The sequence below is a fragment of the Mesoplodon bidens genome (assembly GCF_964165515.1).
Source record: "Mesoplodon bidens genome assembly, chromosome: 18".
Classification (NCBI taxonomy): domain Eukaryota; kingdom Metazoa; phylum Chordata; class Mammalia; order Artiodactyla; family Ziphiidae; genus Mesoplodon; species Mesoplodon bidens.
Genome location: NC_138175.1, coordinates 1317256 through 1343292, shown reverse-complemented (window position 1 = coordinate 1343292; position 26037 = coordinate 1317256). Strand labels below are relative to the sequence as shown.

Genomic DNA, 26037 nt, shown 5'->3' with positions numbered 1-26037 from the left:
TTCTTTTGTGTTTAGTTGATTTTTTGTAGTGAAATGTTTAAATTCCTTTCTCATTTCCTCTTGTGTATTTTCTCCCGCTAATTTCTTTGTGGTTGCCCCAAGGATGACATTTACCATTCTAAACATGTTAACCCTAATTTGGATTTACACCAGCTTAACTTTAATAACATGCAAAAACCTGCTCCTTTACAGTTCCGTCTTTACCCCTTTCAGCTGTTGATGTCACAAGATTACCTCTTTATACATTCTGTGCCCTAAAACATAAATTAATTCTTTTCAATGTATTAGTCTCCTAAATTATGTAGAAAACAAGATTTGGAGTTACAAACCAGAGTTTGTAATACTAGTTTTTACACTGATAATTTTTTAAATGTGTTAGTCTCCTAAATCATGTAGAAAACAATGTGTAATAGTGCATGTATGTACTTCTGTTGAGATCTTTCCTTCTCCATACAGCTTCAGTGTACTGACTAGGTGCTTTCTTTTAACCTGCAGGACTCATTTGAGCATTTCTTGCAGGGCAGGTCTAGTGGTCACAGACTTCCTCAGCTTTTGTTTATCTGGAAATGTCTTAATTTCTCCCTCACTTTTGAAGAACATTTCTAGTGGATATCGGATTCTTTGCTAACCTTTTTTTTCTTTTAGCACTTTGAATATATGGGTGCACTGCTTCTGGCTTCCAAAGTTCTGATGAGAAATCTGCTGACATAATCTTACTGAAGATCTGCGTCCATTTTGCCCACTCTGGCTTCCAAAGTCTGTGTGCAAGCTGCTCTAGGAATACATGCACAGCTGCCTGCGGGGGCAGGGGGAGTGGTAGCTGCTACAGTGCTAAGAGCTGAAAATGACCAAAATTAACCACAGTTTACCCTCCAAGCCTTCCCCTGGAAGTTGCAAGCCTTCAACAGACTCCAGGTTTCAAGAATAGTTACATCAGACAGACCCTGCCTGTGCAGTTGCTGTCCAGGTGGGAGCTGGATTCCTGGTGTTTCTTGCTCTCCCCACTTCCCCTCCGGTTCCTTTCTTACTGTTGGGTTTCAAGAGTTCTTTGTCGGATATGTGATTTGCCAATATTTCCTCCCAGTTTGTGGCTTGTCTTTACATTGTCTTGTATTTCATAAAGCAGAAGTTTTTAATTTTCATGAGGTCTAATTTCTCTCTTTCTCTTACTTTTATGGATCATGCTTTTGGTGTTATCTCTAACTCCAGGTTACAAAGGTTTTCTCCCGAAAGTTTTATACTTTTACAGTTTACATTTATATCTATTGTGCATTTTGGTGAATTTTTGCATTATATATGAAATTTAGTTGGAGCTTATTTTTTTCCATATCCAGTTGTTCAAATACTGTTTGCTGAAAAGACTACCCTTTCTTCTTTGCAATTTTGTCAAAAATCAATTTTACATATTTCAGCAGGTTCATATATAGATTATATATTCTCTTCCACTGATACGTGTGTCTGTTCCTTTGCAATACAGCAGTCTTGACTACTGTGGCTTTATAGTAAGCCTCAGAATTGTAGTGTTTATTCTACGGACTTTATTCTTGTTCAGTTTTTTTTTTTTGGTTATTCTAGTTCTTTTGCTTGCTCATACCAATTTTAGAAATAGCTTGTCTGTCTCTACAAAAACTCCTTTGGGTTCTTGGTCAAAGTTGCATTAAACCTATAGATCAATTTGGGAAGAATTAACGTCTTTACCTTGATGACTCTTTCCATCCATGAACATGGTGCCCCTCTCCATTTACTTAGGTCTGCTTTGAGGCGGGGTGTGGGGGAGTGTATGTGCGAGATTTTCAGCATGCTGATCCTGAACATGTTCTGCTAGGTTTATACCTAAGTATTTCTTCTTTTCTCCATCTCTTTCTCCTCCTCTTCCTCTTTTTTTTCAACGATTGTAAATGTAGAATTTTTTGGTTTTTTGTTTCTAATTGTTTATCACTAGTGTATAGGAATACAGTTGATTCTAGTGTATTGACTTTGTATCCTGTAGTAATCCTGGTAAATTTGTTTTTCAGTTTTAGGAGGATTTTTTTTAATTCCTTGAGATTTTCTACATACACAATTTTTTTCTGCAAATAGAACAGATTTATTTATTCTTTTCCAATCTGTATGCCTTTTATTTCTTTTTCTTGCCTAATTGTCCTGACTAGGATTGCCAGTATGATTCCAAATAGGAATAGTGACAGTGGATGTCCTTGTCCTATTTCCAATTTATGAGGAAAGTATTTGGTCTTTCACTATTAAGCATGACAGTAGCTATAGGCTTTTTGTAGATTCCATTCTATTTTTGATATGCTGAGAGGTTTTTTTTTAACGTATAAATTTCTTTATTTATATTTTATTTTTGGCTGCATTGGGTCTTCGTTGTTGCGTGGGCTTTCTCTAGTTGTGGTGAGCGGGGGCTGCTCTTTGTTGCGGTGCATGGGCTTCTCATTGTGGTGGCTTCTCTTTTTGCACAGCACAGGCGCTAGGCATGTGGGCTGCAGTAGTTGTGGCACATGGGCTCAGTAGTTGTGGCTCGCGGGCAAAGAGCACAGGCTCAGTAGTTGTAGCACACTGGCTTAGTTGCTCCATCTGTGGCATGTGGGCTCTTCCCGGACCAGGGCTTGAACCCATGTCCCCTGCATTGGTAGGCGGATTCTTAACCACTGTGCCACAAGGGAAGTCCGAGAGTGTTTTTTATCATGAATGGATTTTGGATATTTTCAGATGTCTTTTTTGCATTAATTGGGTTTTCTTCATTAGGCTGCTGATACGGTGGACTGCACAGATGATTTCCCTAGTGTTTCCAGGACAGACCCCACATGGCCGTGGTGGGTCATTCTTTTTATTCAGTACTGGATTTGCTTTACTAACATTTTGTTGAGGATCTTTGCATCTCTGTTCATGAGGGATTTTGGTCTGTAGTTTTCTTTTCTTGCAAATTCTTTCTGATTTGGGCATCAAGGTAATGTAAGCATCATAAAATTAGTTGGGAGGTGTTCCCTCCTCTTTTACTTTCTGGAAGAGATTGTATATAATTGGTGTTATGTATTTTATAGAATTTCCACTGAAACCGTCTGGGCCTGGAGGTTTCTTCTTTTGGAAGGTTTTAACTATGAATTCAGTTTCTTTAATAGTTAAAGAACTATTCAGGTCATCTATTGCATCTTGGGTGAGTTTTGGTAGATTGTGGTTTTTGAGAAATTGAATACTTTATGCGCATAGAGTTTTTCACAGTATTATTCCCTTATTGACCTTTTAATGTCTGCATAGTCTGAAGTGATACGCTTCCCACAACTCATGTTGATAATTTGTGTCTTCTATTTATTTTTTCTTTGTTATTCTTGCTAGAAGATTATCCCTTTTTAAAGTCTTTTTTCAAAGAATTCACTTCAGGATTCATTGAATTTTCTCCATTATTTTTCTCTTTTCAATTTTTTTTCTTTTTTTAATTTTTGGCCGCAACCCGCAGCATGTGGGATCTTAGCTCCCTGGCCAGGGACCGAACCTGCACCGCTGCATTGGAAGGTGGAGTCTTAACCACTGGACTTCCGGGGATGTCCCTCTTTTCAATTTTTACTGGTTTCAGTTTTTATCTTAATTGTTTCTTCTCTTCTGCTTGCTTTTGGCTTATTTTTCTCTTTTTCTAATTTCTTAAGGTAAAACTTTAGGTTATTAATTTGAGATTTTTTTCTTTTTTTCTAATATATGCATTTAATGATATGAACTTCCCTCTAAACATTGCTTGAGCTTTACCCCTGAAATTTTGATATGTTGTTTTTTAATTTCATTCAGTTCAAAATATTTTCTAATTTTCTGATTTTCCTTAAGACTTCTTCTTGACTCATGGATAATTTAAAAGTGTGTTGTTCAATTTTTCTGTTATTGATTTCCAGTTTAATTCCACTACAGTCAGAAAACATACTTGATATTATTTCAATTTTTTTATATTTGTTAAGCTGTGTTTTTTTGTTTTTTGTTTTTTTTTTTGCATTACGCAGGCCTCGCACTGCTGTGGCCTCTCCCGTCGCGGGGCACAGGCTCCGGACGCGCAGGCCCAGCGGCCACCGCCCACGGGCCCAGCCGCTCCGCGGCACGCGGGATCCTCCCAGACCGGGGCACGAACCTGTGTCCCCCGCATCAGCAGGCGGACTCTCAACCACTGCGCCACCAGGGAAGCCCATGTTAAGCTGTGTTTTATGGCCCAGAATGTGATCTTTCCTGGTGACTGTTCTAGTGCACTTGAACAGAGTGTGTATTCTGCTAGTTTTGATTGGGGTGTAAATGTCAGTTAGATGAAGAAGGTTGATGGTGGTGTTCAGGTCTCTCAAAGCCATGCTGGTTTTCTGACTACTAGTTCAAGCACCAAGTGAGGAGTGTTGAATTCTCCAGTTATAATTATCTGTCTATTTCTCCTATCAGTTTGTTTTTTATAAATTTATTTATTTATTTATTTATGGCTGCGTTGGGCCTTTGTTGTTGCACGCAGGCTTGTCTCTAGCTGTGGCGAGCGGGGGCTACTCTTCGTTGCGGTGCATGGGCTTCTCACTGCGGTGACTTCTCTTGTTATGGAGCACGGGCTCTAGGTGCATGGGCTTCAGTAGTTGTGGCTCACAGGCTCTAGAGCGCAGGCTCAGTAGTTGTGGCGCATGGGCTTAGTTGCTCTGCGGCATGTGGGATCCTCCTGGACCCCGGCTCCAACCCATGTCCCCTGCATTGGCAGGTGGATTCTTTTTTTTTTTTTTTTTTTTTTTTTTTTTTTTTTCTTTTTGCGGTATGCGGGCCTCTCACTGTTGTGGCCTCTCCCGTTGCGGAGCACAGGCTCCGGACGCGCAGGCCCAGCGGCCATGGCTCACGGGCCCAGCCGCTCCGCGGCATATGGGATCCTCCCAGACCGGGGCACGAACCCGTATCCCCTGCATCGGCAGGCGGACTCTCAACCACTGCGCCACCAGGGAGGCCCCGGCAGGTGGATTCTTAATCACTGCACCACCAGGGAGGCCCCCTCCTATCAGTTTTTTGTTTCATGAATTTTGAAAGTCTGTTGGTTGGTGAACACACACTTATAATTACTATGCCTTCTTGGTGAATTGACTTTTATCATCATGTAATGCTGCTGTTAACAGTCTGCTGTTAAGTTTATTTAGTTTGGTACTAATGTAGCCACTTCCATTTCTTTTGACTGATGTTTGTATGGTATATATTGTTCCATCCCTTTGCTTCTAAGCTACCATGTAACTGTATTTGAAATGAGGTTCTTACAGACAGCACATAGTTGGATCATGTATGTTTTTTAATCTGATCTGAAGTTTGTCTTCTAATTGGCAAGTTTAGGCCGTGTGCATTTAATGTGATATGTTTGAATTTAAGCCTCTCACTTGTTATTGGCTTACTGTTCAGTCCCTTGGTTTCTCATTGCTTGGCTTCCCTCTAACTGCCCTCTTTGGGGTCCATTTTTTAGTATTCCATTTTAGTTTATCTGTTGAGGTTTTGAACACATGTCTTCTAGTTTTTTAGTAGTTGTTCTGGGGAGTACAAAATACATACTTCACTTTTTGAAATCTACTTAGACTCAACATTTTGACACTTCCAGAAGAACACAGAACTCCTACTACATGTACTGTCAAAGAAAAATTAATCATCACTCATGTTAAAGATGATGAGGCCGACCCAGGACCATCACGATGGGTGTAGGAGCCACTGCAGTGGGATTTGCAGAAGGGGAGAGAGATTGAGCTCAACTTCAGATACAGCATTGGCAAGTGTGGGTTCACAGCCAAGGAGCAGGTGGAGTCATTGGATGGAAATTTGCTAAGAGGAAACATCAAAGGTCAAGGGGATTCTGGCTAAACCGACCTAACAGGATCTTTGAAAGCCAGGTGGTCAGACATCAACTGCGAGATGGTGGGGGATGAGGAACCCGGCCAGATATGAGGGTGAGCAGATATCAGGGCGGAGGGGCTCTCACTACACTGACTTAGCCGAGTTCTTGCTAAAACTGGAGGTTTTTTTAAAGTTTTTTTTTTTTTTGCCTGTCTTTATGGAAATGAGGTTAGTGGGGTTTTTTTTAATGTTTTATTTTATTTATTTATTTTTGGCTGCGTTTCTGTGCGCGGGCTTTCTTCTAGTTGCCACTAGTGGGGGCTGCTCTTCGTTGCAGTGCGTGGGCTTCTCAATGCTATGTCTTCTCTTGTTGCAGAGCATGGGCTCTAGGTGTGTGGGCTTCAGTAGTTGTGGCACACGGGCTCAGTAGTTGTGACTCGCGGGCTCTAGAGTGCAGGCTCAGTAGTTGTGCGCATGGGCTTAGTTGCTCCGCAGCATGTGGGATCTTCCCGGACCAGGGCTTGAACCCGTGTCCCCTGCATTGACAGGCGGATTCTCAATCACTGCGCCACCAGGGAAGTCCCCTAAAACTGGATTTTATAGTAAGTGCACACGTGGGCCTAGAGGAGGTTCAGGAGCCTCACTACAGTTGGGTGGAGCAAAGGATCTTTGTCACCACTCTGTGGGTCACTTTGCCCTCTCCCTTTTAGGTTGTTGTTGTCATACATAATGTCTATGTATACGGTAAGCTCCATTAAACAATGTTATAATTTTTGCTTTCAATGGTCAAAAATATTTTTAAAGTACTCATGAGGAAAAGAATAGTCAGTTTTATTCAACCAAAAAATATTTTTAAAGTACTCATGAGGAAAAGAATAGTCAGTTTTATTCAACCAGATATTTACCAGTTCTGTTGCTTTTTCTTTACTTCTGATCCTCCAGGTTCATTCTGGTGTCATTTCTGTTCTGACTGAACATTCTGTAGTAATTGTTTTAGGTCAGATCTGCTGACAACAAGTTCTCTTCTTTCTTCATCTAAGGATGTCCTTACTTTATCTTCATTCCTGAAGGTTATTTTCACTGGATTTGGAATTCTGGGTTGACAGGTATTTCAACACTTAAAAAAAAATACTATTCCACTTTTTTCTGGCCTCCATTGTTTCTGCTGAGAAGTCAGTAGTCGTTTGAATGCCTCTAAGTTATGCTCTGCTGTCAAGATTTTTGTCTTTCTTTTTAGTTTTCAGTGATTGGATTATGATGTGTCTGGACTTGTATTTCTTTGGGCTTGTCCTGTTTGGGGTTCATGGAGCTTCTTGAATCTGTACATTAATGTATTTCACCAAACTTGAAGAGTTTTAAGCCAAATTTTATCAAATATCTTTCTGCCCCTAGCTTCTCTTCTGGGAATCCAATAGCATGACTGTTAGCCCTTGTGGTATTGGTGTAGGCTTCTGAGACTCTGTTTATTTTTTCCAATAGTTTTTTCTCTGTTGTTCAGATTGGGTAATTTCTATTGTTCTGTCTTCAAATTCTCAGATTCTTTCCTTTGTAATCTCCATTTTGCTATTGAGCCCATCCAGCAAATTTTTCTTATTCCTGTTGTTGTGTTTTTCAGTTCTAAAATTTCCATTTGGTTCTGCTCTATGTCTTTTATTTCTCTGCTGAGACTTTATATTGCCACTTATTCGCAGTGTTTTTGCCGTTACTTGTTGGAGCACATTGATAATATGTGCTTTAACATCTTTCTTAGGCACTCCCAACATCTGTGCCATCTGATGGTGTCCTGCACTGATGGCCTTTTTCCATAAGAGTTGACGCTTTCTTGGCTTTTCATGTGCTGAGCAATTTCGTATTGTGTCCTAGACATTTTGAATATTGTGTTATGAGACTCTGGATCTTGTTCACATCCAGTGGAGGATGTTGGTTTTTTTGTTTTCTTATTATCTGGTTGACTTAAGTCTGCCAGTTCCAACCTGCCATCTCTGGGGCTGGTTTCCATGTCAGATTATTTTCACAGCCTTTGCCTTGCCATGTATACCTGCCCTGCAGGTGTGCCACCCCATGGCCAGGCTGACCTTGGCAGTGGAGGAGATAAAGGGTGGCAGTGGAAACAATGGTGAAATACAAATAAAGCCTGCAATTTAGTTGAAAACACAAACACCTCCTCCGAGCAGGCTGATGGCAGGAACTCGGCTGGGTCCAGAACCTGCAGCCCGGTCCCCTTGGGTGACATCACTCCTGTGTGAGGGCCAGGCTGATGAGTCCACAGCAAGGCTTGGGGACAGAGCTGCTGTGGGGCAGACGCTCCTCACCCTCTGCCTGCAGTGTCGGCCCCGGGGGCGTCCAGCTTGCCGTCCAGGCCTCAGACAAACAACGCAGACGATTTTACAGCACATTTCAAAGGGGCTCTGATTTTCTTTAAAAGAGGGGGATATTCTTTCCCCAGAAAAGTTTCTCCCAGGTGGGTGCTGATGAGCTGAACAGGCCTGTACGGTGCTTGATTTCGTGGGTCACCGTTACTGTCCCTGTCAGCCACCCTTGTGAGCACGGAGCCAGCGCGGGTGCCCCTGGGGGCCTCGCTGGGCCCCGCGGCGTGTGGTGCTGCCCCGCCGTAACCTTTCCTGGCATCACAGACATCGACTCCGTGTCCTCTGACACGCAGCCCCCTTCCCGCCCTCGCTGTGCTCCCAGCAGGGGAAACGCTGAGATCCCTGCTTCTTGACCACCTCGCTCTCCTAGGCGCCCGGCTCTCCCTCCTTAACGGGCTGCCCTGTGGGCTCCCTTCCTACCCCGAGCTTCTCCAGCAGCCACGGCAGGTGTGGGCAGCTTGCCCTCTCCTCCCGTGTCCGCAGTCGGTCCAAGAAACACCCTGAAGACAGAGTTTCACGGGAGCGTGGCCCTTAGAGGTGGACAGGCAGGCAAATGGGGCCCAGCAGCGAGCTCTGGGGAAGGGAGGTGGACAGCCCCCCGGGCGGGGCAGGCGCGGAGGTGGCAGCCGGCGTGACCGAGGTGGGCACGGAAAGCTGCGTTTGCCGTCTTTCCCACCCAAGTGTCTAATTTCAGGAGAGCATGTGGGCCTCGGGAGGGGCGGGGGCAGGTGGAGACGTGCCCTGGAGGGGCGAGCTCTGACGCCCTCCTCTCTCTCCCGTTGCAGGTGACCCCAGGGTTTGAGGAGAAGGAGGGGGAACTCCTGGTCAGGGGGCCCTCTGTGTTCCGGGAATACTGGGACAAGCCGGAGGAAACAAAAACCGCCTTCACCTCGGACGGCTGGTTCAAAACAGGTAGGAGGGAGGGTCCAGAGGGGACGGGAGGGTCACCCGCGTGCCACCGCACCGGGACGTCCCCAGAATCCTCCCTGGCGGGCAGAGATGGGGTGGGGTACACTTTGTGCTCCCGTCTTAAAGGCTGCACCTCCCACACTGCACCCCAGCCCCTCTGAGGCCTCTAGAAGGAAGGTCCTGAGGCCATGACCCTCAGGGGGACTAGCAGCCCCCAGCCCTGTGGCCAGGCTCCCGTCCTGTCCCTTGGCCCAGCAGCCCTGCACGAGGTGGTCCCTCTGCCCCTCGTGGGTCAGGACTCCCCTTCCCGAGTGACCACTGCACTCCGCCTCCGAGACCCTCCTCGGTGCCCCGCCCTCCCCGCCGCCGCCCCCTGCTTTGTAGCCCCGCCCCCGTTTTCATAGAAGGAGGTTGGTTTGCACTTTGGTTTGGGTCCCTCGTTACTTGCCCTCTCCTCCCGTGTCCGCAGTCAGTCCAAGAAACACCCTGAAGACAGAGTTTCAGGTTACTACCTGCCCTGAAGCCTGCGCTGTCACCTGCTAGAGCGGCACGTGGAGCCAGAGCCCAGGGTCTGTGCGGGGGCAGGCAGGCGCCCACCCCCCAACCTCGGAGCCCTCTCACTGGACGCGCTACCAGGGCCCGCTCTGAGGAGCCCCACCCCTTCTGTCCCCCACGCCCCCCTCCTCCTTGGTCCCAGCGGTCCCGTCGATGTGGACGATTCGGCAGGTACTGGGTGTATTCACGGTTGCAGCTGCATTGATTCACTGGTTTGTGTTCACACAGGACACACCGGAACAGCAGCTCGTGACAGCCGGAAGGTGGGGTTCTGGGGTTTCTCTTTTTCTTATTGCCTGTCTGTATTTCTAAAACTTTCGTACTGAAAATGCATTATTTCATAATAATAATCTTAAAGCAATATTTTCCAAAAAGGAAGGCCTGTTCCCCCGTCGTCCTGTGCTGGCCTCATAATTAGAAACCACCTCTTGCCAGGTCTTCTGTGGACCACAGAGCTGAAGAGAAAGGCAGTGTGAGGGGGGCGGCCGTGACGGGGTGCCGGGCGCACCTGGGAGTGGGGAAGGAGGTGAGCGGTGGGTGTGTCCTCGGCCTGGTAACCCCTTGGGGAGCTGCTCCAGGCCGTTACCACACGCGTGTCTTCTCCACGGGCTCAGGCAGCACGGGTTAGTAAGGGCAGAAACCACCTCCAATCTGCCGCCGTCGTGGGCCTGAGGTCACTAGGTGACAGAGGCCACGTACAGACCCCCCAGCAGTCTCGGGGTGCTGGGGCTCCGCTGGGTGGGGCTTGAGGGGGAAGGGGCACATGAGGGGTTCTCCTGGGGGACCTCGGGGCTCCATTTCGGGCCCCCCCAGAGCAGAGGCCTGTGCCAGGAGCCCTGGCCAGCGCCAGCAGAGGGCTCTGTGGTTGAGGCCCAGGAGCCCGGGCCACCTGTCCGTGCGGCATATTCACACGCGCCCCGGCTTCCCTTTGTAAACTTCGCGTTCATAGGGGCCAGCCTGGTGGCAGCCAACCACTATTATTATCCTTCAAATGCAGTATTTAAGAAATACTACTTTTGAGCTAATCTTGCTTTTTTGTGGGTCCGTCCTGTAGCCCTCCGAGTGTCCTGACTTGGAAATCTGACTTCTTTGTGGCCAGCCTGTTTCATTTTAAAATTCAGCTAAAGAGCTGCAACTTATTTTTTTAAAGCACAGGAACCAAAGCCCTGTGGATTTTGCAGATAGCAGGGCTCGCGAAGTGCAGGGCAGTCAGCGGTACAACATTTCAGTCCCTGGTCGTGAGGAATATTTCAGTTGAAAGGAAGAGCTGCATTAATTATCGTAAAGAGATGTCTTTAGGAGAAAATGATTTTGAAATTCAGTTTAATTTCATTGTAATGCGCAGCAAACAGGAAGGGAGTCTGTGTGTTTAATTGGCTCTCGGGGGTGAGGCCTGGAAGCCGTGTGCCTTTGTCACAGGCCATTAGCGATACAGGCTGCATAATGAGCGCGGCAATCAGCTCACAGCTGCCGCTCCTGCGGGGCGAGCGTGGTATTAAATAGAAATCAGGATGAATTAAACTTAACCCTTTCCCTGGCCAGGCCTTCCTGCCACACAGACTGTGGCCCGGGCTGGGGAGGGGCCGCACCCCGCTGGCTTCTCCTCAGAGGCCTCCTCTGTGTCTGGACGAGGGGAAAGAGGCCTCCCTCGGCCATGCCAGCCATGGCCGCCCTCCCTGCCCTGCATGAAGCCTGGTTTCCGTCGCCAGGGAGCTCCTTGCCAGCCCCAGGGGTCCTGGCTGCAGCTCAGGCAGGAAACCAAAGCTCTCTAACCAGAAGCACCTCCAACGGCGACCCTGGCCATGTTCCCCCTGAGCCCGCCAAGCTGGGGAGAATCCTCCACACGCACGTGGGCCAGTGCCGGCCGGGCGGGGAGAGGGCAGTGCCAGGACCCCCCCTGCTCAGGGCTTCACCTTGACCCTGTGCACGGAGCTGAGGACACAGGGAGCTGCGCTACAGCTCCTCCTGCCCTCTGGATATGGTAGAAAGACCGTAACGGAACACGAGGAAACAGAAATGGTATCTCTGCCTTATTCTAAAGAAGATCTCCTTACACCGTTTACTGTTAGAAAGTGACGTAGTAAACTGCACACACCTAAGGACAAATCAACGCACTTGTAGAAGAAATTTAGGAAACTGGGGAGAAGGGTTGTGCGAAAATCCCGCAGAACGTTAACAGGGTATCTTGGTGCTGAGTTTACTCCCTTTTCTTTCTTCTCTAACGAGCACATGACCGTTATCAGGGGAAAACATAAAAGGCTATTTACGTAAGAAAAAAAGACTCACTAGCAGGAAACAGAAGAGCCCTGGGTGCACACGTGGCCGAGCTCTGCAGCCTCGGTGGAACGTGGAGTCCACTGAGAAGTCGGTGAGCGCACGACGTGAGGGCCACCTGGGGCCAAGTGAGGGGGTCCCTGAGCCCAGTCGCCCCAGTAGGAAAAACGAGCCATGGCCACGGGCGGATCGAGAGGAAGTGCAATTGGCCATAAAAATACGGAAAACGTTTTACTTCCTGGTGGTGAAAGAGCAAGTATGGAAACAGCCTCCTTCCACGAAATTGGCAGAGATTCTTCCGAAGTTGACACTTGGTGCTGTGAGGCAGGTGCTTGGCACCCGCGGGCGGGTTGTGTGTCAGGAGGGCTCCTGGGAATCCGTTCAAAGGACACGGGGTGCGGGGGGACGCGTATGATGTTTATAAAGTGGGAAATTGGAGTCCGTTGTTCTGCGCTGGGCTTGTGGCTGCCTCGTGGTGCGTCCAGACCACAGAGGATCGTGAGCCTTTTGCAGCCACGACTCAAGTGATCCTGGCCTGAGGGAGCCCCTGCTGGCGTGCACCACACCTGTGTTTGTGGGGGGGCCGTCATGCGGGTTTGCACTGCCAAGCACAGACGCTAGCTGCTGTCTCTGTGTGACTGTCACCTGTTCCTTTGTTTTCTCTCTGCCAGTGTTTCCTCAGTAAGCTTCGTTCCCTTACAGACACAGAGAAGTATACAGTCTTTCCAGTTCTCACGTGATGAAGGCCCCAGGGCGGACCCAGGCCTGAGCCCCGTCCTCTTGCCCAGCCTCTCACTCGGAGCCGCGCTGAGTTCTGATGTGGTTCTCCCGAAAGCAGTGCTTTTATTTTGACCAACAATAGTTAGGAATCAGGCAGCGTGTTGAAAGGAGGGGCCCAGCGCTTCGTGTCGCGTGTGACAGCACGTGTAGCTGGAGGTCGCCGGCCCCTTCACGTCTGCTGACCGCGTACGACCAGAGCCCGGGGCAGGGCTCCCCAGGCCCCCAGGACGTGTGGTGTGGTCAGGCTGCCAAGTCCGCAGGCCCCTGCCTCCCCGCGGGGCTTGGGCTCTCTGTGGAGACGCCTTGTGAGCAGGAGGCCGGGGCTGCGTCGCGGTCCTGTCTGGTGGTCGTCCCTTTGTGTGTGTTTTACCCTTTGTTCCCCAGCGGTCGTCAAGAGCTGTTCCTCCATGTTCTTCTGAAACACCCGGCTTTGATGGAGTTAAGTCTCCGAGGCACCTGGAACGGCTTCTGTGCGGACGGCGTGTCCCCATCCTGCGCGCTCCTGCTGGGCCTCTTGTTGTTGTTTGTTTTTCTGGGGTTTTTGTATTTTGTTTTTGTTTTTTTTTTTTTTTGGCTGCACCAGGTCTTAGTTGTGGCGTGCAGGATCTTTAGTTGCGGCCTGTGGGATCTAGTCCCCAACCAGGGATCGAATCTGGGCCCCCGCATTGGGAGCTCGGAGTCGTAACTACCAGACTACCAGGGAAGTCCCTACGCTGCCTTTTGGCCGCTGCGTCTGCCCTGGTCGGCCTCAGACCTCTGGGCAGAAGGTCTTTGTTTTTATCAAGGTCCCACGTGCGCAGCTGGAAGACTCCAGCGGTCTGTCTGGTTTGGGAAGAAGGACGCGTGGCCCTCTTACCCCAGCCGTGCCCGTCTTGGCCACCTGGAGGCTGCCAGACGCCTGTGGACACACCGTCCAGGGTTGAGCCGCGTAGGAGCCGCAGTGTTTCTCGAGGCGGGAGGGCTCATCTGTTCTGGCCTCCAGTCCTCCTGGGAGGCCCCCCTGTGCTTGCCACCCACGCCAGCGCACAGCTCCTGCCGGCCTCCTTTTTCCTCATCGGCCGCGTTCCCCAGAAGCCTGCTGAGGCTGGGCGGGTGGGAGGTGAGCTCTGGAGAGCTCGTGTCTGCCAGTGTCTTCGTCCTGGCTGGGCCGGGTACAGGGGTCTGGACTAGAAATCGTCTTTACTGGTGTCAGGCTTCCACGTGTGCTGCCGGCTGCAGCTGCGTTATTCCTGGCGCATCGTGACCTTTCCTCTCTTGAGGTCCTAGAGAATCTTCCCTTTGCCCTGGGAGCCCTGAAGTCGACAGACCACGCACCCTGGGGGGCTCTGGAGACCACGTCTTGTAATTCCAGGGGTTGATGGCTGATTTTCTCCCCTCTGATGCCCAGCAGGGGTCCAGGGGCTGAGAGCAGGAAGTGGGGGTGGGGGGCCCAGCCACCGCTGCTCAGGGCCCGTGGGCTCCCGTGTCGCCGTCCACCCTCCTCCGTCCACAGAGAAGGACCGGCGGCCGTGCACTGAGGGCCGGTGCCCCTGCTCCGCGCTCGGCCCATCCTCGCCACCTCCTGCGGGGCGCCTGCCACCCTGGCCGCACCCCGCCTCACACAGCCTCCCTCCAGCCCGCGGGGTCTGTCCGCTTGCTTTCCAGCTGCCAGTTTTCTCACCATCATGCCCTCTCCTGTCTCCCTGTGCACGGCTTTGTGCCTTGAAAACGACAGTTGCTGTTGATTTTATTTCGAGAGGGAGAGAACCAAGCTGTGTGCTCCGGCGAGGCTTCCGCTCTGGGAAGTTGTCGTGTCTTCGTCTTCCTTCTAGTGTCTTCCTTGGCCTTCTGCACAGCCATGTGTGAGGGGCACAGACCCGCTGGGGCCTTCTCCCTCCGTCTTCACGGGGCCTCTCCTGGGTCTTCCGTGACTCGAACATCCCTCTGCGCCCCTCTTACGAGGGCGTGTGTGATCACACTGAGGCCACTGGGTAGTCCAGGGCGGTGCTGACATCTGTCGGCACGCCCTGCCTGACGGTGGTCCCGGGAAGCAGCAGGGCTCTCCCACGGGGCTTTTCCTCACTCGGCATACAGACCCCCAGACCTCCCCCGGGACGATGTCCGTGTGTCCTCAGCACCATCCCTACCACTGCGGTGCCGGCTTTTCTCAGAGAAGATCCTAAGTCTCGCTGCTCTTCATCAGGCTGGATGAGGGTCAGTATAAGAGCTGGTGACAGGAGACAGTGCAAGGAAGCCGCCGTAACTGTGAGCTGGTGCGCGGGGAGGGGGCACCTGGAGATGCCACAGAAGTGATGTCTGAGCAGAGGAACAGTGAAGGGGGTTGGGCAGATGGAGAACCAGATGCCGCAGATGGGGTAGCGGGTGTGAGCACCCTGGGGTGAGGGCCGTGCCTGGGGGGCCTGCCGTCGGGCGTGTGGGTGCAGCTGTGGGAAACTCTCACCCTGACTTAAGTTGGTGTCACACAGAGCAAAGGGGGTGCAGCCGACATGGCCAGAGGCCCTGAAGCCATCTCGGCCTTGGTATGGGCAATGGGGGCGTCCCTGGCAGGACCAGGGCACAGGGCAGTGACCCCCACCCCCAACACCGCTGGGTCTCTGGCCGGCAGAGGCCTGGCTGGGCCATGGGTGCATTTAAGGGGCTGGTGTCCGGTAGTTGGGAAGCCGTCGGGAGACCCAGTGGCTGTCCACTGTGGAGGGGACATGGCCGGAGCCAGGGCTGCACAGCAGGAATGGGAGAGGGGCCCCGGCGGGCCTCATGGGATGGGGGCAGACTGCGTCCTGTCCCTGCGGCCTGCCTTGTATTCCACGCCTGTGTCCTTTCCCGCCAGCCGGCCACCTGCCCCAACACTCTGTCCGGAGACCACAGAGCCTCTCCTTCCTTCTGCTTCCCATCAGGCAGGAGGCCCCGCACCTGCAGGAGCCCAGCTCCTGCTGCATCACAGCCCACCGCAGCCAGCCAGGCAGTGCCATCCGTCTTGTTTAATAGGCTGGGGCGCCCCGCGTGGCAGGTCGCCAAGAGTGCGAGCTGACGGATGGGCCTCCTGCGTTGGACGGTGTGATGCATCATGAAGTATTGATGATTTATTCCAGCTAATCACCCGTGTGCAGCGTGGGGTGTGTGAGAGCAGACGGTGAACCATCAGTGCAGCTCTCAGAGTGCGCGGTGGGCGTCCCCGCGTGCACAGGCTCACATGTCCATGCACACGTGTGTGTGTACGCTCACACTCAGCCCCACCCCCCCGACCGCAATGCCCTGTCTGGCATGCGGCCCCGGCCCTCGCTGACCTCGTCACCCCCCCTCAGGTCTCTAGCGCCTCCTGAGGTGGGACCGCATGGGTCCTTAGCTGGGCAGGGCTCCCACCAGGACCACGTCCAGGAGAAGTGGGTGGGGAAGCCCCGGCGCTGAGCATGGCGGGTCGGGGTGGGGGGGTCCCTCCCTCCTGCCAGACCCCCATGTGACACTGCGTATGGCCCGGAGCCCCGTTGGGAAAGGGCCTGCTGTGGCCCTGCTGTGGCCAGGACCCAAGGGAGGCCCTGATGCTCTTGTTTCCTGCCTCCGTGGTCCTGGGCTGTTTCACGGGGGTCCTGCCCGTCCCTGTGAGATGCCGCCACCTGCCTAGGGGCAGGGCCATGGAGGCGTCTGGCGTTGGCATCACGCGAGGTCCCAGCCGTCCACCTGGTGCTTGCTGCCTTGTCCCAGAAAGGTGTTGACGCTCCCAGACGCGGGGCCCACACGTGCCGGGGAGGGCGGCACTCACATGCGTGTGCAGCGCCGACTGCGGCCGAGCCAGGTGCCTCCCACTGACCGGAGCCTCTCCCCAGGTGACACGGCCGTGTTCAAGGACGGCAGCTACTGGATCCGCGGCCGCACCTCCGTGGACATCATCAAGAGTGGCGGCTACAAGGTCAGCGCCCTGGAGGTGGAGCGGCATCTGCTGGCCCATCCCAGCATCACGGGTGAGCGGCCAGGTGCCCGGACCGTGACCTTTGGCTGACACAGCTGCACTCGGCCACCCGGGCTGTCTCGGGACCGGTCCAGATGTGTCTTCCTGTGTGTGTGTTGTTGACAAAACGGGGACCAGGTACCCAAGGGGGGGCACAGCACCAGGGCCTGCCTCCCATCCCCTCCCCGCCCCTCCCCACAGTCAGCCTGCTCCCCCGCCCCCCGCATGGGTCCAGGCTGGCCAGGTGTAGGCCGGGACCCCGTGCTCAGGAGTGGTGGTGTCCTGGGCCGTCCTGGCCCCTCAGAGACTCCGTATCCCCTGTCTCTGGCCACTAGGCGGGCTTCTCTGGGGGCGGCGGGTCCCAGGTGTTTCCCGCACGTGCCCGCTGCCCTGCAGCCTGCGGTGCTCGTCCTCCTGTGCTTCTGACGTCCCCCACCCTCTTCTTTCTCCACAGACGTGGCTGTGATCGGAGTTCCAGACGTGACATGGGGCCAGCGGGTCACCGCAGTGGTGACCCTTCAAGAGGGACACTCGCTGTCCCACAGGGAGCTCAAAGAGTGGGCCAGGTGAGGGCCGGGCAGGTGGGCGGGGTCTCGGGCTGGGGGCTGAGGGCCAGGTGACGTGGTCCTGTAGGAGCTGTGCCCCCCGCACCACACACACACACACATACACGCACACATGCACGCACATTCACAACACACACTCATACGCATGTGCAAAGGGCCCCAGGGAAGCTGTGTCGTGATGATGGGAGCAGGTGTAGGACCCCGACCCCTGACTCAGGTGTAAGCTTCCGAGGCCGGGTCAGAGGTGGACGGGGTCCCATGGTGAGTGAGTGCGTCCCCTCCTGGGTGTAAGAGGAACCTTGTCAAGGAAGGTCCGTTCCCAGGAGCTGAGCTCAGAGCCATCCCGACAGGACCCTGGGGCGTGGGCTGAGCAGGCTCGGGGCGCTGCTGAGCCAGAAGCACGTGCTGAGCGCAGGGCATCACACGGGCCCCTGGGTGCTCGCTGCTGGCCCCAGGCCAGAGCTCAGAAAGGAGCTGTTAGTTACATCCCCAAGGCCTTTATTTTAGATCCAAGAGGTCCCTCCTTCTGGCCCTCTCTCCCCACACCCCCTGCCCGGCTTGCCTCCTTCTCCTCTGCACTGAAGATATTCGTGGCTCATCCACCGTGATTTCACAAACAGGAGGAATCCTTGTTTATCAGGGCAGCACAGCTGGGCGATTAGATTCCCCTGGATTTGCAAAATCACAGTTGGAACTTTGCAGTTTCACAAAGGCATGAAGAAGATTCTAGTCGGCTTTGCCGCTTTGGTTAAACAGTTGCTTTGTTAAAAGAAAGAACCTGCCATCCTGTGCTGAGAGCAGGTCTCTCGGCCCTCAAACCTGCTCCTTCACGCCCGGGGCTCCCGTTGTCCCCTCACCGCAGGGGCCCGTGCTGCCGGCTGAGGGCCTGAGACCCCGGCTGGGGCGGCGCTGTGCTGTGTGCTGAGGCTTTGGGTCCCTGGGGAGATGCTCCCAGCAGGGCGGGCCTGGGGTGGGTGGTCAGCCTGCAGTCTCCATGCGACCGGTTCCCCGGGCTTTGTGTCCTCCCATGGGGCGGTCACTGGACAGTGACCCCGCGGCTGCCCACCCCCTGGAGGGAGGACAGGGACCTTCCTTTCAGAGCTCAGGGCCGACTCCACCCCCGCAAGGTGGAGAGTGGGGGAGGGGCCTCACTCCGAGCTTTCCAGACATTGGCTCAGTGAAGCTGCTCTTTCTTTCTGTGTCCTGTTCGTTGCCATTTGGGAGTCTTTTTTAAAGGTTTTTTTTTTTTTTTAAATAATGTCTTCCCTTTCACTGCCGTTTTTTTCATTTCTGAAGATTCTTGAATCTTACAAGACCCCCAAGCAAAAGTCTGTCCTGCGTCCTCCCGCAGACCCTGCGCTGTGCTCCTAGCGGAGTTGGGAGAGGCTGGCACCCCCGCCCCAGCTCAGGCACCGCGACACTTGGAGGGGCCGGCGTGGCCTCTGGGCTCCGTGGCAGCACCACGTTCCCGGCCTGGGACGTGGCCCGCCCACCAAACTGTCCAGTTGCAGTGGCCCACGTGGGGCTTACACCCCACGGGGATAATTCAGAAATCCGGTGTCCAGATGGAGCAGGCGCTGCCGTCCGATCAGACCGTGGAGGGGAGACGCTGCTGGGCCCCCGGGGCCACCTCCCTTCCCCACGGGGCTGAGCGGTGGAGCTGAGGCCACCGCTGTCCACGGGGCTTTTCCCACAGGGAAGCTGGCTCTGTAACAAACCACTCAGCCCTGCTGTGTTCCTGCTCAGGGCCTCAGTTTGCCTGGGAGCTGTTCTGACAGTTTCCTATGAGACCAGCTGCTAAGCTGACGCCCCTCGTAGGAGAACAGCGTTTGTTCTCAGAATCCGCGGGTCTGCAGGCTTTAGAGCGCGTCCCTGCACGTCTGCAGCTTCTGCTTCTTCGTGGTGGCCGTGAGTTAGGCTTCCGGCTGTGTGTCCTGCCTTTGCTGTGACCCCACCCTCCCTGTGCGCTGTCGTCCTACCTTTTACTTCTATGTCGTTACAAGCCCCACGCTACGTTCTTGAACACTTGTTGTTCAAACGGTTCTCTCTTAAGGAGGCTTCGCTAGTAAGGAAGATGACACGTGTCCTGTGTCTGGCACTCGCCCCCCATGGCGGCCCCTCCCACACAGACCCTCAAGTGTGGGGAGTGGGTCAGCTGCTGGGGACCCCAAGCTCCTGTGTCTGAAGCCTTTAATTTCATCTTCATCCTTGAAAGAGACCTTCTCGGGGTTTGGGATTCTAGACAGACGGGGCTTCCTTTTCCTCCGTGCTCCACTCCCGCCTCACCTACTCTTCACGCAGGGCCCTGCATCCTTGCGGCTGCCCCTTGACCTGCTCCACGCTGGCGGGCGGAGAGAGGGTGGGTGCCGCCTGGGAGGTGGTGCTGTGCAGTGGGGGGCGGGGAACGGGTGTCCCTGGTGGAACCTCCGTGACCTTTGGCCCAGAGCAGGCGATTTGCGCCAGAGCTGCCCCGAGGTAACAGCATTTCTCGCCGCCTGTGGGCAGATGGACGTAGGCACCAGCTACTGAGGCCAAGGGATGGGGTTTCTCTGCCTGCCCTCGCCGGCCCCTTGCTGCACACGTCCTGAGAGGCCACGGCTGTCCCTACTCCTGCGGGCCCCGAGCAGACTTCGCGGTGCCGCTGTCCGGAGCCCCACTACCCGATGCCCCGCTGTCTGTGTCACTGGCAGCAGCCACAGAGCGTGGAGCCTTTGTGGGCCAGGAGGCCACGATGGGTGGCCCCTCTCCCCACCACCCCAGGCAGCGTCCTGTGCACCTGCTGGTTCCTTACTGAAGGGCCCCGTGTGCGGCCCTCGAGCAAGGAGCAGGCAGCTCTGCTCAGGAGAAGCCTGGGCGTGGTGTGCACAGCTGCCTGGGGCTGGGCCCACCACGTGCCAGTTCACGGGGGGAGCGTTGTCTAATGGTGCTCCTCTTGGGGTGCGGCTACAGGCCAGCTGCTGGACCCAGACGGCCACTCCCACTGCTTGGGCACCAGGCTCTGGGGTGGGAGGGGTGGCTCCAGCCGGCGTGTGTGGTCATGGCACCCAGGGGTCTGTGAGGTGTCCACCCACCTCCCCCGGCCGTCCACCCAGGGATGCAGTGAATGGGCCGTGAGGTCGGACCAGTTCTTTCCAGCTCAGGGGCTCCGGGGCAGGGTCTCGGGAGGCCTGGCCCTGGGTGAGGCTCCCCCTCTCCCCCAGTGGGCAGAGGGGCGTCTCTATGCCCAGGACCGGGCCCCGACCTGCTGCGGAGGCGCCACTCACGCCCGCGGCTCCTGCACTCAAGCCTGGCCTGTCTCTGCAGAGGTGTCCTGGCCCCGTACGCGGTGCCCTCAGAGCTCCTGCTGGTGGAGGAGATCTCGCGGAACCACATGGGGAAGGTGAACAAGCAAGACCTTGTCAGGCAGCTCTACCCGCACGACTGGGGTGCCCCCGAGGCCGGGCGCCAGTGAGCCGGCTTCCCGCCTGGCCACACCTCACCAGAAGGAAACCGCTTCGTGCCCTCCGCCCCGGCCTCGTGGCCACGGCACGCCACACAGCTCCTTGTGCTCTGCAGTCCCCGCCCCCCAGGTCCCTGCGGGTCTGGAGGTGTCACGGGGGAAGCAGGTTTCCCTGGAAACTCAATAAAGGCTCCACAGAGAAGCAGACACCTGTCCTGCGCTCCTTCCCAGGGCCTGCGTGGTCCCCGCCCACGGCACAGGGAAGGTCCGGTCTGCCCGCATGTGCATGGTGTGCAGGGCGGGGGTCTCTCTGGTGGACTCGGACGATGGTCCTGGGCGTCCAGGGGAGGGCGTTTCCCACCACACGAGTGCCTTGCTGGGGTGTCCGGCACCCGTGGCCCTGGCAGAGGCTCTCTAGGCCTTCAGGGCCAGGGACACAGCTCATGTGACCAGAGGACCCTCGGCCCCCAGAGGGCACCTCCTGGACCAGGGGTCGGCACACTCTGGGACGGGCCAGGGGGCCAGCACTGGGCTCTGGGGCCAGTGTTTCTTGTCGAGGCCGCAGCCCGGGTCCCACGGACCTCATACAGAGTCCAAGGTGCTCAGTAGCCAGAGGCCGACCACGAATGGCCCCGCAGCTGCCCTCCTTGACCCCCATCCCCTCCCCTGTGCTGCTCCCTCCACGACACCCCCTGCCCCCTTTGGTCTTTGGATGCCTCCCTCTCCTTCCCAGACCCCTGCCCTCCCCAGGTTCCCTGCCCTCCCCAGCCAAGGGCAGAGTTGCCCTTGGAGGCCCAGGTGTCGTGGGGAGGATGGGCAGGAGCCAGGACACAGCCGAGGACCTGGTGGGCAGCACGTGGGGGCCAGGGCTGCTCCCCCACCCTGTGCACGTGGCCTGTGACTCCGCGAGGCCGGCCCCGGGCACGGCGTTTGCTCGGAGGAACGTCCACCCCAGCGCCCTCCTGCCCGAGCCCTGGACACACACTGGTCACCCGCCTGTGCAGCGGGCCAGCCTTCCGGGCTCGGCGCTGGCCCGCAGCCCAGAACTCTCAGGGCAGCGCTGGACACTCTGGCTCCTGCTGTCCTCGTGTCCTGGGACCTGGGGACCACGAGCTCCTGGCAAGAATCAGCTCCCACGTCCCCAGATCTTTACTTCATCCCACTGGTTTGACTCTGTGTCTGTCTTAATACTGAAAATTTGATTCCTGAAAACGTTCACGTCATCATCTGCTTTCTGCTAGCGTCTGTACAAAATACTTTCCGAAAAATAATGGTCATCTTTGACCAAGAACAAGACCGGGCTGGGACGCTGACAGGCTCTTAGACCATGTCCCTCAGGACGCAGAACGTGGCCTGGCCCCTGCCCGCCCCACCTCCTGGGCACCCTCGGGCCAGGTTCATCCTCCACTGCTCCTCACGTCGGTCCAGCCCAGCCTGGCGGGGGCCCTGGTCTGGCCCTGGAGACAGGCAGAGCCCCACTTGCTAAGCCAGCATGGCTGAAGGTCCCGAGGCTTTGGGAAAGTTCCCATGGCTGGAAATGCCTCAGCCTGGCGGCTCCGTGTTGCCCTGCACTCAACTCCCAAACCAAAGCTGGGGGCGGGCACCCTGGGCTCTGTCAAACCCGTAGTGCTTGGATCTCGCTTGGAGGGGCTCCTGGGCACAGCGGGAGTGCACTTGTTGAGAGGCAGAGGGAAGATAAGGGCGCCTGGCAGCGGCTGCCCCTCGGACGCCGCTCCCTCGGGGGCAGGGGGAGGGCCGGCGGTGGAGGGTCCGTACCTGCCACGTCCCTCCCTCCGGACATAAACCTGCCGAGCGTTCAGGGCTCTGCTGCCGTCTGCCTGCATTTATTCACCAGAGCTCAGCATCCACGTGGGATGCGCAGGGGGCCCGCTGAGGAGAGACCCCGGGGGACGGGCGGGCTTGAAACGGCCACAGAAATGTCAGGGCTGACACCGCGACACCTCAAGGCCCACGCGCCCCCTGCGCGCCCCCCTCCGTGACGTAAGGCTGCTGCCCCCTCAGGGCTCCGACCAAGGACGGAGGCCTGAGCTCCCCGTGGGAGCCAAGGTGAGCAGCTGCCGGCAGGACCCTGTGCTGTGAGGGGGCGGAGCCTAGGGAGGGCGTGGCGCGGAGAAGGGGGCAGCCCAGGCCCCACGGGCAACGACTGCCCATCTCAGGGAGGCCCGGACCAGTGTCCCCGGACAGAGAGCCCACCCCAGGGCTGGTCAGGAGCGTGGACACCACAACAGCTGGGCTGTCCCAAAGGAGCCGGGCCTGCCTCTGCCAGTGCCTAAGGCCCCCCAGACGCCCTCGGATGCTGGGACCACCCGTGAGGCCCCCCGAGTTGTCCACGTCCTGGCCCCCCACGCACGCCCTGTGTCACCCCCGTGGAGAGGGGCAGGAGTGCAATAATGCGCAACCCTTAGCACGCGGCCACTGCTGCGCACCTTTACCGCGCAACCCTAGTTACTAGGCAACAGTTACCGCGAGACCGCTAACGCGGGCTGTTCAGAGCCGCGGTTAGAGGTCCAGCTAGGCCGGCGGTCGGCGGGCGGTGGTCCTCCAGTGGAGAGCGAGGTAAGAGGCGGATGGCGGCCTTCTCCCCGGGGCTCTCCAGGCCCTCCGGCCTCGGGCTGGCGGCTGGCGGGTGAGCTGAGGGCCAGGGAACAGGCTGGGGGTGTGCCCTGCAGGGCTCCAGAGCTCTCGCCAAGGCTTCCCACTGGCGGGGCGGAGGCCTTGAGGCGGCCGTGAACCTCTCCGCCATCCCCGCCTCTGCGACCTAATGGCAGCGGCAGTCTGCATGGGTCTCAGCCCGTGGGACCTGGCACCCTCCCCCCCCACTCCCATTTGGGCGGCCTGAGGAGCCTGAGGTCCGGCTGGGTCCTGGGCGCCTGGCTCCCTCAGTGATGACGGCTGGGCAGGGTCTGGGGACCCGGCCCTGAGGGTGCCGCCAGCTGAGATCGGCCTCTTCAGCCTGGGCACTGGCGGGAGGACCCAGGCTGGGTGCTGGACGGACGCTCCGGGGCAGAGTAACCGCACCCCTTATGGACCCCCTTCTCTTAGCCCGGACCTGGACCTCGGAGGGTGAAAGTCGAGCCTTGGGACCTTCCCTTTTTCTTGTCAGAACAGGGAGTAGCATTTGTTTGGTGGAGATTTGCAGGATCATCGTGACCTGACTGACCTAACCTCAAGAACAAAGGATCTGCAAATCAAAACTACAATGAGACGTCATCTCACACCAGTCACAATGGCCATAATCAAAAAATCTAGAAACAATAAATGCTGCAGAGGGTGTGGAGAGAAGGGAACGCTCTTGCACTGTTGGTGGGAATGTAAATTGGTACAGCCACTATGGAGAACAGTATGGAGGTTCCTTAAAAAACTACAAATAGAACTACCATACGACCCAGCAGTCCCACTACTGGGCATATACCCTGAGCAAACCATAATTCAAAAAGAGTCATGTACCACAGTGTTCACTGCAGATCTATTTACAATAGCCAGGACATGGAAGCAACCTAAGTGTCCATCAACAGATGAATGGATAAAGAAGATGTGGCACATATATACAATGGACTATTACTCAGCCATAAAAAGAAATGAAATTGAGTTAGTTGTAGTGAGGTGGATGGACCTAGAGTCTGTCATACAGAGTGAAGTAAGTCAGAAAGAGAAAAACAAATACCGTATGCTGACACATATACATGGAATGTAAGGAAAAAAATGTCATGAAGAACATAGGGGTAAGACGGGAATAAAGACACAGACCTACTAGAGAATGGACTTGAGGATATGGGGAGGGGGAAGGGTAAGCTGGGACAAAGTGAGAGAGAGGCATGGACATATATACACTGCCAAACGTAAGGTAGATAGCTAGCGGGAAGCAGCCGCGTAGCACAGGGAGATCAGCTCGGTGGTTTGTGACCGCCTGGAGGGGTGGGATAGGGAGGGTGGGAGGGAGGGAGACGCAAGAGGGAAGAGATATGGGGACATATGTCTATGCATAACTGCTTCACTTTGTTATAAAGCAGAAACTAACACACCATTGTAAAGCAATTATACTCCAGTAAAGATGTTAAAAAAACAAAAAACAAAACAAAAAGAACACAGGATCTGACACCAAGAAGTCTGCAACAACGACCCACGCCCCTCTCTCACCTTTCCCATAAGAGGGCTTTGCTGAAAGCTTTCCAGGAGTTGGAGGCCTTTTAGGGCTTGAGCCACCCACCGGCCCTGCAGCAAACCTTTCTCTGCTCCAAACTCCGACGGTTTGGTATTGTCACTGTGTGTCAGGCACATGGACTGGCGTTCGGTAACGGGGGTGGAGTCAGAGTGACGGGGTGACTGAGGTTGGCTCTGCCTGCTTCTCCATTGCGAGCAGGCTGGCTGACGCGTCACATGTTCTCTTGCCCGTGTGGTCTCCTGCAGGATTGCTAAGGGGGCTGCTGGGGTAGAGAGCTGGTCATTCTTCAACTGCTTACTTCTTCATTCTTCTTTTCTTTTCATCTAGGAAAGGAATCCGCGCGGTGGACAAGGCGAGGAGTGCGTTCAGGAGAGCACAGGTCAGGAGTTAGTTTCAGTTGCCTGGTGATCTCATTCCTATAACTAGGTTCTTTGAAGGGTAGAAGTGGGCAAACAGGAAAGGGGGAGAAGGGCTGCTTTCCGTGTGCCAAACATCTGGAACACTCTGAATCCCGACACGCTTCTCGCCGGGGCGTTTGGATGTGGGACTGGGCCCATCTTACTTAGGGCTCGGAAGGAGGTGGAGACGGGCCCTGGTGACCAGTTTGGGCTCTTCACTGGTTACTGGTTTATTCAAACTCGTTACTTCCATTTGATGACCTGGGATCTTCTGTAAAACCGTGCACTCCATCCAGGTTTCAGGTTTATTTGCACAGTCCCTTATCAATCCTGCCTGTGCGTCTGGTTAAATTACCCTTTTGTTTAGCTTCTCCTTTCCTGGTGGCTGGCTGGACCCGCCCTCATGGGCCTCCACCTAGCTGTTCTCCTAACGCCCACCTGGGCATCCCCGTCCTCACCCGGCTCCAAACTCTGGGTCCTTTCTTCTTTGACTTAATCTCTTAAGCCAGGGGTGATTGGAGCACGTTGTCTGCTCCCTGTTTCCCCACTGGTCTCTGCTACTACCCCGAGAACATGGGCCAAGGGGTTCCAGAGCTTTGAAATTTGGGGCCCTCCTGTGCCCCTACACAGCGGCTTTTCTTTCCTCAGGAGGCAGCTCTTCCTTTGATATTCCAGTGCTAGGTGCCCAGGCCCCGGTTATACCTTATTATTACCTATTCTGATGGATTGTTATTTGCGTTTTCCTGTTAAATCACATGTTCTCTGAGATCAGTACTGCTATCCAGCTTCTGGGGTTGGTATTTATTTATTTATTTA

The 26037-nt window shown here is 54.8% G+C and overlaps 1 protein-coding gene across 3 annotated transcripts in view; it reads left to right on the top strand.

Moving 5' to 3' along the window:
* ACSF3 (acyl-CoA synthetase family member 3) overlaps positions 1-20758 on the top strand; it is a gene marked incomplete at its 5' end in the record, with an annotated part of 57300 nt that extends 36542 nt beyond the window's left edge. The window contains 4 exons of one of the 3 annotated variants that reach the window (XM_081215210.1): positions 8960-9086; positions 16514-16648; positions 17090-17201; positions 20505-20758. In XM_081215210.1, coding sequence (XP_081071336.1) covers positions 8960-9086; positions 16514-16648; positions 17090-17201; positions 20505-20652 — 522 coding nt within the window. In that variant the 3' untranslated portion in view covers positions 20653-20758. Of the gene's footprint in view, positions 1-8959; positions 9087-9866; positions 10353-16513; positions 16649-17089; positions 17202-20504 lie in introns of those variants that run through there. The other 2 variants (XM_081215211.1, XM_081215212.1) reach the window with 2 other exon arrangements.
* Positions 20759-26037: the final 5279 nt, after the last annotated feature.